The 14,986-nt window shown below is 60.4% G+C and overlaps 1 protein-coding gene across 4 annotated transcripts in view; it reads right to left on the bottom strand.

Annotated features, from left to right (window-relative positions):
* Nucleotides 1-8,647: 8,647 nt before the first annotated feature.
* The window catches only part of FOXK1 (forkhead box K1), a 211,597-nt gene continuing 205,258 nt past the window's right edge, over nt 8,648-14,986 (bottom strand). For 3 of the 4 annotated variants that reach the window (XM_070460496.1, XM_070460497.1, XM_070460495.1), the window contains 7 exons: nt 12,935-13,130; nt 12,437-12,583; nt 11,658-11,851; nt 11,127-11,293; nt 10,738-11,022; nt 9,738-9,962; nt 8,648-9,111 (listed from right to left, as the gene is read on the bottom strand). In XM_070460496.1, coding sequence (XP_070316597.1) covers nt 8,858-9,111; nt 9,738-9,962; nt 10,738-11,022; nt 11,127-11,293; nt 11,658-11,851; nt 12,437-12,583; nt 12,935-13,130 — 1,468 coding nt within the window. In that variant the 3' untranslated portion in view covers nt 8,648-8,857. The remainder of the gene's footprint in view (nt 9,112-9,737; nt 9,963-10,737; nt 11,023-11,126; nt 11,294-11,657; nt 11,852-12,436; nt 12,584-12,934; nt 13,131-14,986) is intronic. The other variant, XM_020874710.2, reaches the window with a different exon arrangement.

A 14,986-nucleotide genomic window follows, 5' to 3' on the forward strand; every position in this document is an offset into this window, starting at 1 on the left:
GGCTGAAACTGCTGCGCACACCGCGGCCGTGGGCTGGGTCCGTGTCCAGAAGTTTGCAAGCAGCTCTTAGAAGTTCCTTTCTAAAATTCCCATTTCATTTTTGCATCTAATGTAGGCTGTACCTGCCGCTTAAGAAAAAAACAACTTAACCCCCACCATAATCACAGTTTCTGGGTATCTCGTTTTACAGATAAGAGCAACAGGCTCAGAGAGGGAAGGTCAAATTCTAGTAAATTCTGAAAGGTGTGCTGGCCACAGTATTTCCACCCTACAGACCTCGTGGGGACACAGGGCAGGTCCTCTGCGCAGTGACAGTCCAGCGTGATAAATGCTGTCACAGCCGAACCAGGAGGAGTACACTGTGAGGGCCGGGTGCCTCAGATGAGCCCCGAGGGTGTCAGGCCAAGGGGTGGGAGGGGAAGGCAGAGGGAAGGTCCTGAAGGCACCATGAAGGCCTGCTTCCGGGGGCTTACATACTCCTGAGCGCAGCCTGCTGTCTGGCAGGAGAGAATGGACTGGGTGTGTGTGTGTGTGTGTGTGTAGAAAGGGCTGGTCCAGAGTCCATGTATGTGTGCGCGCGTGCACGTGCGTGCATGGGTGTGTAGAAGGGGCTGATCCAGAGGAGGGAGGGAAGGAGGGAGGCTTCCTGAGCTAGGTAAGGACCACCCGAGGAGGAACAGGGAAAAACCCAAGGTACCAATAGCTTTCTCCTTTTAGGGTGGTGCCGTTCCCTTGGCCATGGGGCAGGAGAGGATGAAGAGGATTGTGGAGTCATTCATTCATGGGACAAGCAATGCTGGTGTCCCTGCACTGTGCTTGGCAGCGTTTTAAGTTCTGGGAAACAGGGGAGGCTAAGGCCCTGTCCTCACGGAATTTACAGCCAGAAACATGGCTATCAAATACGTAACCATGTGCAGCTCAGTGGTGACAAAAGCCCTGGAGGGATGATGAAGGGAGGAGAGGGGAGGGTAAGGTTGGGTGTCTTTGGATAGGGCACGTCAGCAAGGCCTTGGAAGGGTGAGCGTTGGGGAAGACCCTGGATGGGGGAAAAAGGGGACGGCTCAGCGCTCATCAGGAACGGAACTGGGGAAGGGAGCCTGGTCACAGGCTGTCTCTCTGAAAGCCTGCCACGTACTGCACAGCAGCCGTCTGGCCTCTTACGAGGAGGGCTGTTACTGGAGGAGGTGGCTGACGCTAAAGAACAGCCTCAGGGCCCAAGGTCATACCTGTAGGAAGAGGAGGGATCCGAACTGGCCTCCGGACTCCCGGTCAGCTCGGAGCCACTCTGCCCGTTGCCTGATGAGGAGCGGCTGGCGAAGTGGGAGGACAGCCAGGGACACATGGGGTCCCAGAGGCTGCAGGATGCAGGGTTGAGTTCCAAGTGCCGCGGGGAGGCTGCGCGAGGTCAGCCTGACTCGGGGCACCTGGCGTCCATCTGCGGCTGGTCTGGAGATGGAAGGCAAGTCATTTCATTAGAAGATTCGACAAGGAACTGCAGCAAGGTGTGGGGGAACGGAGAGGGAGGAGGGGGAGCAGCTGCTCCTAATGCTGGAGGGAAGGGAAGAGGGTGGAAGGGTCGCAGTCCGGGACGTGGCCGAGGGATCCGGCGGGGCTGATGCTGACCCGGGAGGAGGCCCGCAGCCTGGGACCACCAGGTGCTGTCCGCTGCTGTCGTCAGGACGCCTGCTGGAGCTGAAGAAAGCCTTCCAGGCATGCCCCCCACCTCACACACCCTGCATCAGGCTGCCCAACGTCGGGGAGCTGGCACAGCAGGGGTGGGCTGGCAGAGGCCCAGCCCTGGAACCACGAGACAGCACGGCAGGCTGGGTCTGCAGCTAGCAGACGGTGGTTCTGGTGGGAGTCTGCTGGTTCCCTCAGCCACGCGCACGGCTCGAGTCCAGGGCTGACTGCACTGGGGCGGATGTGCACTCACTTCTCATTGGTCCACACCCAGGGTCACAGGGGAGCTTAGCTTTCACTGGGAACTGTGTCCTCTCTCTCCACACACATCCAATTGAATTACCAAGGGTGATATTTGACTGTTTCTTACGAAAACGTTGCATTTGTGTAAAATGCTATTTTAAGGTCTTCATTGAAAACAAACCTTTTAAGACCTCAACAGTTAAAAAAAAGATGCTAATTAGCCAATGTAGCTCCCCAAACTTGCCACTCTCGCTCTTGCTTGCTATATGGCTGAACTCCCAACCTGTGATTAACCTGTTACTGTGGCATTAAGGCTTCACTGATCCTCCCTCTGGAACGGTGGTGGAGTTCCAGAAGGAGGAGGAGAGGTGCTGGAAGCTCAGTTAGCATCGCAGGCCACTGCGCGATCTGAAAGGCACGTGAGTCACAAACACTGGACGGATCAGTGACGAACCTTCATCAGACCCTGGTCAGAGGCAGCCTGCAGCGCTGACGCCTGAGCGCCCCCTTCTGGTGATCTGTCAATCTGGCAGCACCACGAGAAAGCATCTACTTGTTGGAAAAGACCCTGATGCTCAGAAAGATGGAAGGAACAAGGAGAAGGGGGCAACAGAGGATAAGATGGTTGGATGGCATCACCGACTCTATGGACATGAGTGTGACCAAGCTCCGGGAGTTGGTGATGGACAGGGAAGCCTGGGGTGCTGCAGCCCGTGGGGTTGCAAAGAGTTAGACACAACAGAGCGACTGAACAGTGAAAGAGCAGGTGGCGACTCCCCGCAGCTGAGAGGGGGAGCTGAGTGTCCAGGGCACCTGCCTCTCTGTCTGTCTGTCCCTCAGCAGTGCTCACAAGACCACGCGGAGCCTGATGTTGTTTCTTTAATATATAATTTTATTTCTGGTTATAGAAACAAATGCTAAGAGGAGAGACAAAACTTCCCCGTCCACATACAACAATTTAATAGATAAAAGAACAGTTAAATGAAAAAAAAAAAGGTAGAAATTTTAAAACTTTGTTATAGTTTTAAAACATTAACGGCTGGTACAATTAGAAATCACATTCAGATCTCAAACATTTTTTAAAAAAAAGTATGGCTCCTTATTAAAAAAAAAATACTGTATCCCATTTGAAATGAAAATGCAGGCCGGCCTAGCTGAGGTGAGCCCTCCCTACTTGCCCCCCCCCCCCCCCCCGCCCTGCCCAGGTGTCGGGGTGTGTGTCCCTGCTGGGTGCCCCAGAGGCCAGAACCCACATGCAGATGGTGAAACACGGCCACGCGACGTGACTTCAGCCTCCCACCCAACACACCACGGAGCCTAAGTCCCACTCTACAGGATACTGCCACTTTTTAAAAGCACTGATGATTAAACGTATTGTGGAAAAAACTTTAGACGGCCACCATGAAAAAAAAAAAGAAGCACACAGACACGCCCCCTAACAACACCCGCCCCCGCTAAAGGATCTTTACAGGCTAATTGTCAGGTAAGAAAAAAAATCCGTGCTGGGTTTATCCCTTGCCCACGTGCACCAAGCTGCCCGGGATCTGGGTCTGAATATAAGCAAGAATCAAGGACACACTTTCGTCTCTCCTCCCTGTCCCTGTCCTAAAGCAGAAATGAAACAGGGTCAGTCCCCCTTGACCAGGTACCCAGAAAGCCCATCCTGGAAGGAAGCTGGGAGAGGCCAGACTTAAGAATGTTTGATTTTTAAATCCTATTTTTACTTACTAAAACTATTTTTGGCCAACTTAAGTCAGAAATTTAGAGGCTAAGATCTTAAGAAGCCACAGGCGTAGTTCCATAGCCTTTTGGCCAGTTAACTTCATGCACAAGAAATCCATTTCAGGTTCACAGGCCTCATTCCAGCTCAGCCAATGTGCTCAGAATCTGAGGACAGCTCACAGCATTCTTTGGGGGTCACGGCAACAGCTTGAGAGGGGCCAGTCTTATCACTGCAGCTAAGAAAGTAAGTGAGTGAGTGAAAGTTGCTCAGTCATGTCCAACTTTGTTACCCCGTGGACTATACAGTCCATGGACTTCTCCAGGCCAGAATACTGGAGTGGGTAGCCTTTCCCTTCTCCAGGGGACCTTCCCAACCCAGGGATTGAACCCAGGTCTCCTGCATTGCAGGCAGATTCTTTACCAGCTGAGCCACCAGCAACTAAGACAAACCTTCACATAAGCAGCATGGAATCTTTAGTGAGTGGGACCACCAAGATGTTAGCCCAGGGGGTTCACAGTGCTAAACAGCCACATCCCTCTTGGGTCTGGACTCCCCTGCACTTTTCACTGTTTCTCATGCAGAGTGAACCACCAATAAATATTTGGATGAGTCCAATGAGCCACGGATTGCAGAAAAAGGATCTCAAACAAAGAATAATGACCTCGAATTCTTCCAATTCTGACTCTTAAGATAACGCAAGAGAGTTATCTGGGGCAAGAGAGTGAGAGTAGCTTGAAGACCTCTTGTCTCCCTTGGAAGCAAAAGGGTGATGGAGGGTGTAACCTGAAGACCCCCAGCTCGTCGGGGCTGGGGGCGGGGGCGAGGGGTCCCATGCAGCCAGTGTTCAGCCCATTAACCAAAGTAGAGAAGCCTGTCTGCTGCCGCTCCCCGCCTCCCCCTCCTGAATTTGTCTTCTCAGGACCTGAACCCAGTTGCTTCCCGCATGACAAGCAGGTCCAAGGAATGAATGAAATCCTCTGAGCGAGGTTCCTCCTTGGAGAAAAAGAAAGATGCCTAAAATCAAAGTGCCTGCAGCCCTCAGTCTTCCCTAGAATACTGAGAGGGAGAGGAAAAGACGCTGCACACCCCGAGGCTCGCCTACGTGAGATCTCCAGCTCAGGGCCGTGTGAAGCCAGGAGCACAGACGTCCCTCCTGGTCAGCGCTGAGCCTGCAGGAGGGCTCCTGTCACCCGGCGGTGGGCGGGGTCACTGGGCGGGGCCAGGCCTGCAGCTGGGGGCGGGGCCAGGCCTGCAGCTGGGGGGTGGGGCCAGGCCTGCAGCTGGGAGCCAGGGCAGGGCAAGTTTTGCAGACAATCAGACCTCAAGGCGGCTGCTGGGACATTCACTCAGACATGATGGGGACAGAGGGGGGGTCTTGTCAAACCCAGAGACATGAATCCTTCCAACCTCTTTCCTCTGCTGAGTCTCCTATGTCCCTGGGGATGAGGGCAGGAGGGGATGACCCCGTGGCTGGGGGCAGAGCGGAGCCTCAGCCTGAGCCCAGTGTACAGGCTTTCCACAGGGATGCCCCGATAGCCTGGCGGTGCTGGTGGGGGGGGACGGCAAGTGACCGTTCTCAGCAGAAGAGCAAAACTACTTTCCCTGAACACACTCAGCCAACGGGCCCGCTTTCTATTTCCATTCAGAGCAGACGCTCGTGGTGTGTGTCAAACACAGCATGCTGAAGGGCGGCTGTGACTCCGGGTGGGCCCCTCACAGTCGGATGAGGCCACCCCAGGGGCTGCGTGGTGATGGATGGCCCAGACTGGCCCTCGGACCCAGGGGGGAGCAGCTTCTGGGGGTGAGAGAAAAGGCAAGAGGTTGGGGCCCCAGCAGGAAGGGCGGGTCCACACGATGCAATCAGGCCTGGAGGAGGGGACGAGTGAGATGAGAGTTCATGAAACACGTGAGAGCAGCCTGAGGACCATGGACAGAAGCCACTGCTCCTACCCGCTCCCCCCAGAGAGCCCCCCTCCTTCTGGGGTCCATCCCCGCCTCGTAGCAGCACGTGTGAATAACATAAATGAAGCGTGGTAAGTCACCTTGCTTCTGGGCAGAGGTATCCCCAAGGGCAGCCTCCAGCAGCTGGCCGCAAGGGTGAGGCTCCCACTGGCACCCGCCCCCCACCCCGGGGCCTGTCTAGCAGCTCCATCCATTCCTACTTGCAGCGCCTCACCATCATTTTTGGTAACTTATTCTAGAACAGGCAGCGCGCTGCTTAGCTGGCACTGAAGCCATGGGGGGCAGCCGTGAGCTTGATGGCGCCCGAAGTCAGTTCCCGGGGGCACGGCTGTCCCCAACCCAGACAAAGCCATCTCGGGGCAAAGCAGAACCTGGGGCTTGGGAAGAAGACAGCTCCTTCTCCACCTCAACTGCCCCAGTCTAACCCCTAAAGGATTCGCGCAAAGGACCCTCTTCTCTAACACGCACTCACGTTCAGTCTTGTCTTTGCCTCCAAAAAGAAAGAAACTGACCAAAGAAAAAAAGCCAAAAAATTCTTTCTCCTCCTGAATTTCAAGGGGCCAGTGAAGGAGTTTCTGTCTAGAGACCTCGGGACGTGCCCCGTGAGCCGGGCGGCTCACTCTGACAGTCCACGCAGACCTTTCTTTAGGGGAAGTGAGAGCGCCAGCTGAACAAGGCCTGCTGTGACCTAAACCAATCTCCCTCCAGGCCCAGCGGGGTCTGGGTAAGCAGCCAGCAGCCTGGCGGCCCCACCAAGCCCACCTCCTCCCGCCTGAGAATCACCAGTGCATGTTCATTAGCAGCTCAGACGTCCACTTTTCACCTTCTCCATTTGGCTTAATTCTGAAGTAGAAAAAACCACCTCTCACAAACAGCACACTGCCAACGTGAGCCACCCAGGCGGCAGAGAGAGACTGCAGGCCCCCTGCAGCGAGGGAGGAGGAAGTGACGGCGTCCGGCCCGGGTGGGCCCCCTAGTGCGACCCCGACCTCATAAGGGATCCCGGGGTTGGGGGGAGGACCTGGACCACTGGCTCCGCACTCGACAGTGCCAGGCGACCCGGAGCTTCACGTAGAGAAGCAGGTGGCGGACCAGGGACACTCACCGAGCCGGTGACACTGGCCGGAGGGGAGGGCGCTCAGAGGGGTAAGGGCAGGGATTTCTGGGACTCCCCGCCGTGCAGAGCGGTGTCCTCCCATGTCTGGCGCTGGTAAAGGTGATGACTCGTGGAGCGCAGCCGGACAGGCGGGCCTGGTACCCGGATGGAGAGTGAGCTGCTGTGATGACAGGGCCCGAGCCGCCCACCCAGCTGACCCTCTGCAGAGTCCAGCCCCTGTGTGGCCCGAGGTGGCCATGGCCCCAGCGTCAGGCCAGGTTGACTTTCCAGCCTCGGGTGGGTCGGTTCAACGTGCCACAACCCAGGTGTGTGGAAGGCCACAGCTGCCGGATCTCCTGGCCTCTCTGGCTCCTGCCGACACGTGTGTTGGGGGCGGGCGGGTGTGGACCCACGGCCTGGGGGACTCTGTGGAGACCAGGGACCTTTCCAGCTACAGCAGCATCTTCCCTGGGGAGCTGCCCACTCCTGACCTCCTGGTCTCAGAACAAGTGCTGGCGGGTGCCACGGGCCATCTGGGGAGATGACCAAGAGCTCACCCAGAGGCTCACCAGGAACCTGGAGTGGCTGGTCCCCTGGACCTGGCCCCACAGGGTCCCTTCTGCCCAGAAGGAGCTAGAAAGGCACATGCTCGCCACGTGGCAGAATGTCCCTGAGGACACCCCGTCCAGACTCCCTCCCAGTTCCAGCCACGCACACCTCCCCCCGCCACTCCTTTCTCCCTGAACCACTGCCAGGATAAAAGAGTGAGGGTGTCAAAGGTAACGCACAGAAACCAAAATGCCTCGCAGTCAGGAGAACAGAGTATAGGGCCAGACTGGTCGGGCCAGGCGGAGGGGCCAGAGCTGGGCGTGTCCTCCGGCCGGCAGGCCTGGCGTCTGTCTCCGGGGGAGGCGAGCTGTGGCGCAGAGGACGGTCTGTGAGCGAGCAGGCCCAGGGCTCAGCAGTGACGGAAGAGAAAGAGACGACGGCCCCCCAGCCCTGCCCAGGACCTGCGGGGCCAGCCAGGCGATGCCGGAGGCCTGTCTCGATCCGCTGACTCTCATGCTCCGCACTCACCCCAGACAGGAAGCCACAGAGAACGCCGGGGTGGCAGAGCCGGTTCTGGTCAGTAACGGCAGGCAGGCTGTCGGGCAGTAGAGACCCTGGCAGCTGCTGAGGAGGCTGGGTGGGCAGCCGAGGGGCCCCCGGACGTCAGAGCTACCGGGAAACGGGGCCACTTGGCATGACTGTCCTCCCGTGGGGGTGGCCATCTCCTTCTGCCCCCAGCAAGCTGGTGTGGCCGGGACGAGGGCAGACACTGCAGGCAGACCTCTCATCCAAACAGCTCCCTGCCCTGAGCTCCAGTCCGGGAGGCCGTCGGTCTTCCTTGAAGTTAGCAGACGAAACGGCAAGAGTTCACTCTCTGTGGGGATGGGGACCGATGCCGGGAAGACCCACACCTTCCCAGCTGTTGAACCGTCTACGGGTGGAAACCGCAGGAACGGGCGATCCCTTCTGCGTCTGTCTCAGGCCGTTGGTGAAGCCTCAATTCCGCCTTTCAACAAAACCGGAATCACATGGGGCCCAAAGCCAGACCGGACCCGTCCCCTCCGTCCAGTTAATGCTGACACTTTCGGTGTCACTTTAGAAGCAGCAGAGACAGGGACAGTCTGACAGCTGGCGGCTCTGCGTCTCTCTCGCCCGGGTCTAGTTGCTTACAGACAGGGCTGGCGCCCCCGGCCTGTGCTTCTGTCCCGTCTGGGGGTGAAGGCCGCTCCAGGAGCCTGGCTTCTGTGTGGGGCCGGGCTGCCTGGACACATTCCCGGAGACGCTGGGCTGCGACCTTCTCCCCACGCTCTTGGCGAAAGGCTTGGGAAGAAAAGGTGGTGCTGGGGGGGGGAGAAGGAAACGAAGACAAAGAATTCCAGAATCGTACAATCAGCTGTCTGAACGCATTTATGTGTTTTTGTTTGAAACCAGAGCAGGGGCAGGAGAGAGGTGCAGGAGGACGAGTGTCTGGGTGCAGGCGGATGGAGGCATCCTGCCCGCCCAAGCTCGGCCCGTCTCAGTCCCAGGGGCGGCGGGGTCAGCCGCCCCGCTCCGCCCCGGAGCTCCGTCTGGCGTGTGTCCCACTCCACCTCCACGCCGCGATGTCACTCCCCGGTCCCGGGGCCCTGCGCGCCGGCGGCTGCCATCACGCCAGCCTGTGCAGTCACAGTCCCCATGGGCTCCTCCACTCGGGACCTCTTGACCTCGGGCTCCCCGGTGGGCGAGGCGGCGGCGGCGGTGGGGGGCGCTGTGCTGGTGGCCGCCGGCTCCTCGGGCCCCACCTCACACACGCGTGTGACCACCACTGGCGTGGACGAGCTGGCCTGGGCCGCAAGGAGCTGCAGAGGGCTGGTGAGGGCTAGGGTGGAGAGAGAGAGAGTCACGCTGCGGAGCTGGGCGGGCCGGCGCTGCCACGCCAGGGCGGGCAGGGAGAGGCGGGTGGCCCGCTCCCCGCACGCCTGGCGCCTCCGGTATGGCCGGCGGGCAGCTCCCGGGGAGAGCCCCTCCCGGCCCCCACCACGCGGGGCCTCCAACCCTGTCCCCGCTCTTTCAGCTGCTTCCGTGCCAGGATCCCTCTAGACACCGTGACGGCTCCCACATCACCCCAGCGGGTCGGGCCCTGCGCCTCGGAGCGCCTTCCCGTCCCTCGGACTCTGCTCCGGCACGGTGCTTCGGCTGCTTCCGTGCCAGGATCCCTCTGGACACCGTGACGGCGCCCACATCACCCCAGTGGGTCGGGCCCTGCGCCTCGGAGCGCCCCCGCCTCCTGCACGGCGCCGAGCGCCTTCCCGTCCCTCAGACTCTGCTCCGGCACGGTGCTCCCTCGGGGCTGCCTTGGCTTCAAATCCCAGCCCGGACCCAGAGTGAGTGCTCAGGACACTGGCCGGAGGAACTGGGGGGACACGCTTGCTGCGCTGACCCTGGCCAGGCTGGCGCTCAGGGCCGAGGGGGGCAGAGAGGGGGCCGCCCCAGGCGGGGCCTCACCGTAAGCATTGCTGGCGAGGCTGCTGGTGGGGACGGCGTGCTTGCCGTTCTGAGTGACGGCGCGGATCGGGAGGTGGTGCTGCCCCAGGGTCACTGGCGTGGCTGGCTGCAGGATGGCGACCGTGTGTCCCGGGACCCCTGGGGCCATCTGGCTGGCCACCGTCTGGATCACCCGGCTGGCGGCGGGGATGGTGGCGAGTGCAATGGTTGGCTTCTCTTCCAGGCCTGTGGGGGCGGCGCGCATCAGAGCCATGGTCACGACCCCGCGGGGGTGCCCCCAGGGGATGGGGGGCCAAGGTCCCAAAGCCAGGACACTGGGCAAAGACCTGGGTTCTCAGCAGGAAACCCCCACTGATGGAATGTTATGAAACAAGAGAAATACAAGCCATAGGATTCCAGGTAGAAATTGAAATACTGTATACTTTGACCAAAGCAAGTTTAATCTGAGAAAGCAAGCATATTGTTTGGAATGAAACGACTTGCACCTGGAGCTATAACCTAGCTTTCTCTCACCAAAATGTCATCATTAAGGCAGGATCAGGAGGGACGTCACTGCTGGGATGAGCCGCCCGCCGTCCCTAAGACACTGCTTGATTTAGTGTTGGCTCCAGGGCCTCTGACAGCACTGCTCGTGTTCCCAACAGTCACTGCGTTAATCCCCTGGGACCCTGACTTCTAACTCAGGACTCCGTGACTATCACTCTGAAGGACATCTAAGGAGCCCTCACTGGGGGGCTCCAGTCTGAGGCCCCACACCTAGTCCAGGGGCGCCCAGCACCCCAGATGCTGCTTGCGGGGAGTGGCATTTCAAAAGATGATCAGTGCTGCTTCATAGGAACGTTCCCCCCCCGGAAAACAGGGGAAGGGACGAGAGGCGGCCCCACAGAGACACCCTGCCTGAGATGGCCTGAGCCCCACGGCCCAGGCTGATGACTCCACCTTCTGAAGACCCACGAGACCCAGATGCGACCCCGCCAAGGTGACCGTACGGGCAGCTCACCTCTCGCCTCACCGCCCAGGTCCAGCACAGCCGTGCCCGCCGCCTCGTGGGCGCCCCCCGCTGCGGCCTGGCTGGCGAGAATGTATCCGTTGGCGGAGTTGGCGGAGGTGGTGACCACCCTGAGCATGGTGACCGGGGGCGCCTGCTGCACCACATGGATGGCGTGGCCCGAGGGCTGCTGGGCCGTCACGATGGACGCCGGCATGTAGGCGACGGGCTTGGCCACCAAGCTGGGCGGCCGGGGCGGCACGGCCATGATCACCGGCTGGGCGCTGACTGGAGAGCCTGTAGAGGAGGGGCCGGGTCAGCAGGGCCCTGCACGCGCCCTGCTGGGGGGCTCGCGGCTCTGAGTCCTGGGGCATCAGGCAAGAGGGCGAGGCCGGGCTTACCGGGTGCGCTCTGGGAATAGCGGTACTCGGGAACAGAAGCTAACTTGGCCCCAAAGTCAGGGTCATGTGGAATGGGCGAGCCCTCCCGGGACAGGCACTCTGGAGTCTGCAGGCCACTGGAACGTGGGGACATCAGCCCGGGGTGGGTGGGTGAAGCTGGGGCGCTCCTAGGAGACGGGGAGACAGGACTGTGGCAGTGAGCACACCTGAGTGCTGCCCGACCCTGACGCTCCCGTAGCCACAGCCGGCCGCCCGCCGCACAAACCACCACCCCGCGATCCGGGGCCTGGCGAAGGCCACGACCAGCGCGTTCACCTCCGACGGGCCCGGCCAAGCCCCCAGGAAAGCGGCTTGTGCTTCTACGTTAAGAACAGCAGCCTTGCTGGGAACTGCCCCCGGGACAAACTGACACCCGGAGAGCAGAGGTCATCGTGGGAGTCCGGCTGACACCCTCTCCCTGCCTCTCGGGCCGAGCTGGTCTCTCCGAGAAAAGGTGAAGCGGTTTCACTGGCTGCAGCCGTGGGGGCTCACCTGGACGACAGCGGCCCGAAGGGGGTGCGGAAGCAGGAGACGCCCCGCTGCCTCCGTTTCCGGAACGCCTGCTCCACCAGCTTGGTCTCCGAGGCAGGGTCTATCCGCCAAAAGGACCCCTTCCCTGGCTCCTCCTGGGAGCGGGGGACCTTGATGAAGTAGCGGTTCAGGGAGAGGTTGTGGCGGATGGAGTTCTGTGGGCAGAGCGGGGAGTCACCGGTCACGGCGGGTGTGGGTCTGACCCGCGCAGGGGCCCGGCCACCCAAGCTTGGGGTCAGGGATGGAGGGGCCCCAAGCACAGAGGTGTCACATCGGTTGTGCCTGTGAAAATTCGGCACGGACTCACGAGCAGCCCTTACAGAAAAGCCAAAACATTTAGGACGAGCTCTAGTCCGGGGGACGCCAGGTTCAGAACACGTGCTGAGCCAACTAGCACGCTGGGTGAAGGTCTCATGAACCTAAACCAGAAAGGGTCTGTGGAGAGCGGGGAGGCGTGTCTGCAAGGCCGCACAGGAGCGCCCCGTGCCGAGCCTGTGGACACCTTCCTGTCTGTGGGCTCCCAGGAGGGTCGGTGTGGACTCCGGGATGGGGTGCGGGGCTCGCAGTGCACGGCCCCGGGGAGCGGGAAGGGGCTCACCTACCAGCCCTTGTCGGCCGTGCAGTAGTAAGGGTAATGCTTGGTGATGTGTGCGTAGATGCTCCCAGGAGGGTCGGTGTGGGCTCCAGGATGGGGTGGGGGGCTCACAGTGCATGGCCCCGGGGAGCGGGAAGGGGCTCACCTGCCAGCCCTTGTCGGCCGTGCGGTAGTAAGGGTAATGCTTGGTGATGTGTGCGTAGATGCCGCTCAGGGTTAGCTGCCGGTCCTGCGCGGACGAGATGGCCTGCACGATGAGCTGAGCGTACGAGTACGGCGGCTTCGACTCGTCCTGGGGGCGCAGACGAGGGGGTGAGCCAGGAGAGAGGCGTTTCCAATCCAGCCACCCCTCTCCAGCGAGGACACAGGTTCTTGGGGTGTCTAAGAACATCATCCCCACCTCCTCCTGGGGGTTTAGACTAGGAGGAGCCGATTCTGCCTCATGGGGGAAAGTCACGTTTGATTCTAAAATTTCCCACCTCCTCTGCCAACTGATTTAAGGACAGCTGTCTTGATGGGAATGAACTAAGACTAAGCCGAGAGGTGAGAAGCCTGACGCCCTCCTGGAGGCCGTGAGGAGGCTCTGGAGCTGACCCGGCCCGCGGACGGGACAAGCGGGGCTCGGGGAGGGGGGCAGGGACACCTGCGCCTGCCGGGCACCGGCCGGCACGCCCAGGGCTGAGACCTTGGGGCTGTCCCCTCCGGACGTGTCGGCCTGCTGCTCAGCGGCCCTCGCGGCGTACTCTGCGGCCAACTGCAGGTCGGAGGTCACGTTCTGGACGGAGCGGTAGCTGGAGGAACCGGCCCCTCGGGGGCTGGCTGGGCAGGAGTTGGGGACACTGCGGAGAGAAAGGACACGTCCTGAGGTCCGACCCTGGACGGAGGCCGCCGCTGTCCGGCCCTACGGGACGTCCGCGCTGCACCGAGGGGGCGCGGTGCGCTCACTCGGCCACACGGGGGCGCCCGAGGGGAGGCCGCGCGGAGACACGTGCTCGGCCGGTCCCCCACCCCGCGCCCCCGGCCCCGGGCCCCGCGTTCCTCTCCGGTGGGAAGCCGCGCGCCGGTCCGGGGGCGGGAAACGGCGGGGCTCCCCCTCCGTGCCGCAGTGCTTTCGGCGCAAAGGCCGCCCAGCCCGCCCCGCCCAGGGTTCCACCAACAGGCGTGGCCCGGTTCCTGCCGCGAACGAGTAGGCTGCGGTTGTCAAGCCGTGTGGAAAGTTTGATTTTGAAAATTGAAAGTATTCAGAGAAAACCGCCATAAACTCTAAAAGTGGGCCACAAATCCAGGTATGAAGTGTCCCGAGCTGGGGGCTGACCAGAGCTCGGTGGTCACCGTCTCCTTCCACGCATCCCCAGCGCCCCCCGCATCCGCCTCACCTGCAGGGGGGCCTCCCAGGCCCACTCCCCACCGCCCCGGAGGGCGTCTCCCCTCACTGTCCATGGGACAAGATGCCCCCAACTCCCCCGTCAGTCAGATTCACATGAAAGCCCTCCGTTCCAGTTTCCTGGACACGCGCGGAGCCCCTCTCTGGCTGCCCTGCCCTGCTCCTCCAAGGTGGGGAGCCCTCTGTGGTTCCCAGGAGGGGCTCAAGAGATAGTTACCGATCTCAGGGAGGGATGAAGGAAAAAGCAAAACACTGTGACTGAGAAAAAGGGGGCAGGTGATATTAATGATGAATTCCACTACCGTCACCCCCTTTGGGGTTGGGAATCCCAGAAACCCAGGTGGGAATTTTCAGGAATCATTCCCCTCTCAGCTAGACTCCGCAGATACAGAGACGAGTTAAGTCCTGCGAGTATAGACACTTTAACCAACAATAATAAACCAGCTGCTGAGAGGTAGGAAGCAGTAATAAAAGCAGCTCTTTCTGAATTTCATTTTGAACCAAACATACAAAACCCAAGCTTTTAAAGTAAGATGGGAGGGGAGGGAAAGTGTCTTACTGGTAACACGTTTACACACTCAGCATCAGGTTTCCAGATGTGTCCATCGGGGAGCCAAACACCACAGCACATGGGGGTTCAACTCGGATGGGGGTGGGGAGAGGGGGAGAGTCTCTCCTGAAAATGCTGCAGGACCCGCCAGTGCAGAGGCGCCGGGGCACAGGCTCCAGTCCCGGATGGGTTCGGCACCACTTCGGGCAACACTTGGTCCATTCTTTGACCACAGGGGTGAGACGCGTCCCCCAGAAACATACCAGCCCCCAGCAGACAGATTCAGGTGATGTCCAGTTTGGTGGGTGCGCAGGGTTCCATCTGGGAAAACCTTGCTGGCATCTGACCTGCGTGACCCACGGGGCATCCTGATCAGTGCAGATGGCAGACGGGACTCTGGGCTTGGGCACTGGGGTCCACTGCCCGTCCCAAGTCCATACTTTGTAAAACATCTCAGAAGGTTTACATCTAATGCCCCAAAGGCAAAACCCAGAGGAAAGGCTGTCACCCCTCACAGAACAGTTTCCAGTGGAAACAGTGAACAGGCAGCAAGACTGGCTCTCCAGTGGGAGGGGAGGCCGCTTTCCATGGGGGGGGAGGCTGGTGCTGACACCCTCCCCGGGGAAGCTTCCTCGGGCACAGGGCACCGCTGATGCCCGGAAGGCCTAGGGGGCTTGGCCTGGAGAACGTGTGTCCACGTGCACGGTGGCCCCAGCCTCAATAAGCCCCATTCAGTGTCCCCGCGGGCTGGCCTGGGCCCA

Source organism: Odocoileus virginianus, chromosome 33, assembly GCF_023699985.2.
Source record: "Odocoileus virginianus isolate 20LAN1187 ecotype Illinois chromosome 33, Ovbor_1.2, whole genome shotgun sequence".
NCBI lineage: Eukaryota > Metazoa > Chordata > Mammalia > Artiodactyla > Cervidae > Odocoileus > Odocoileus virginianus.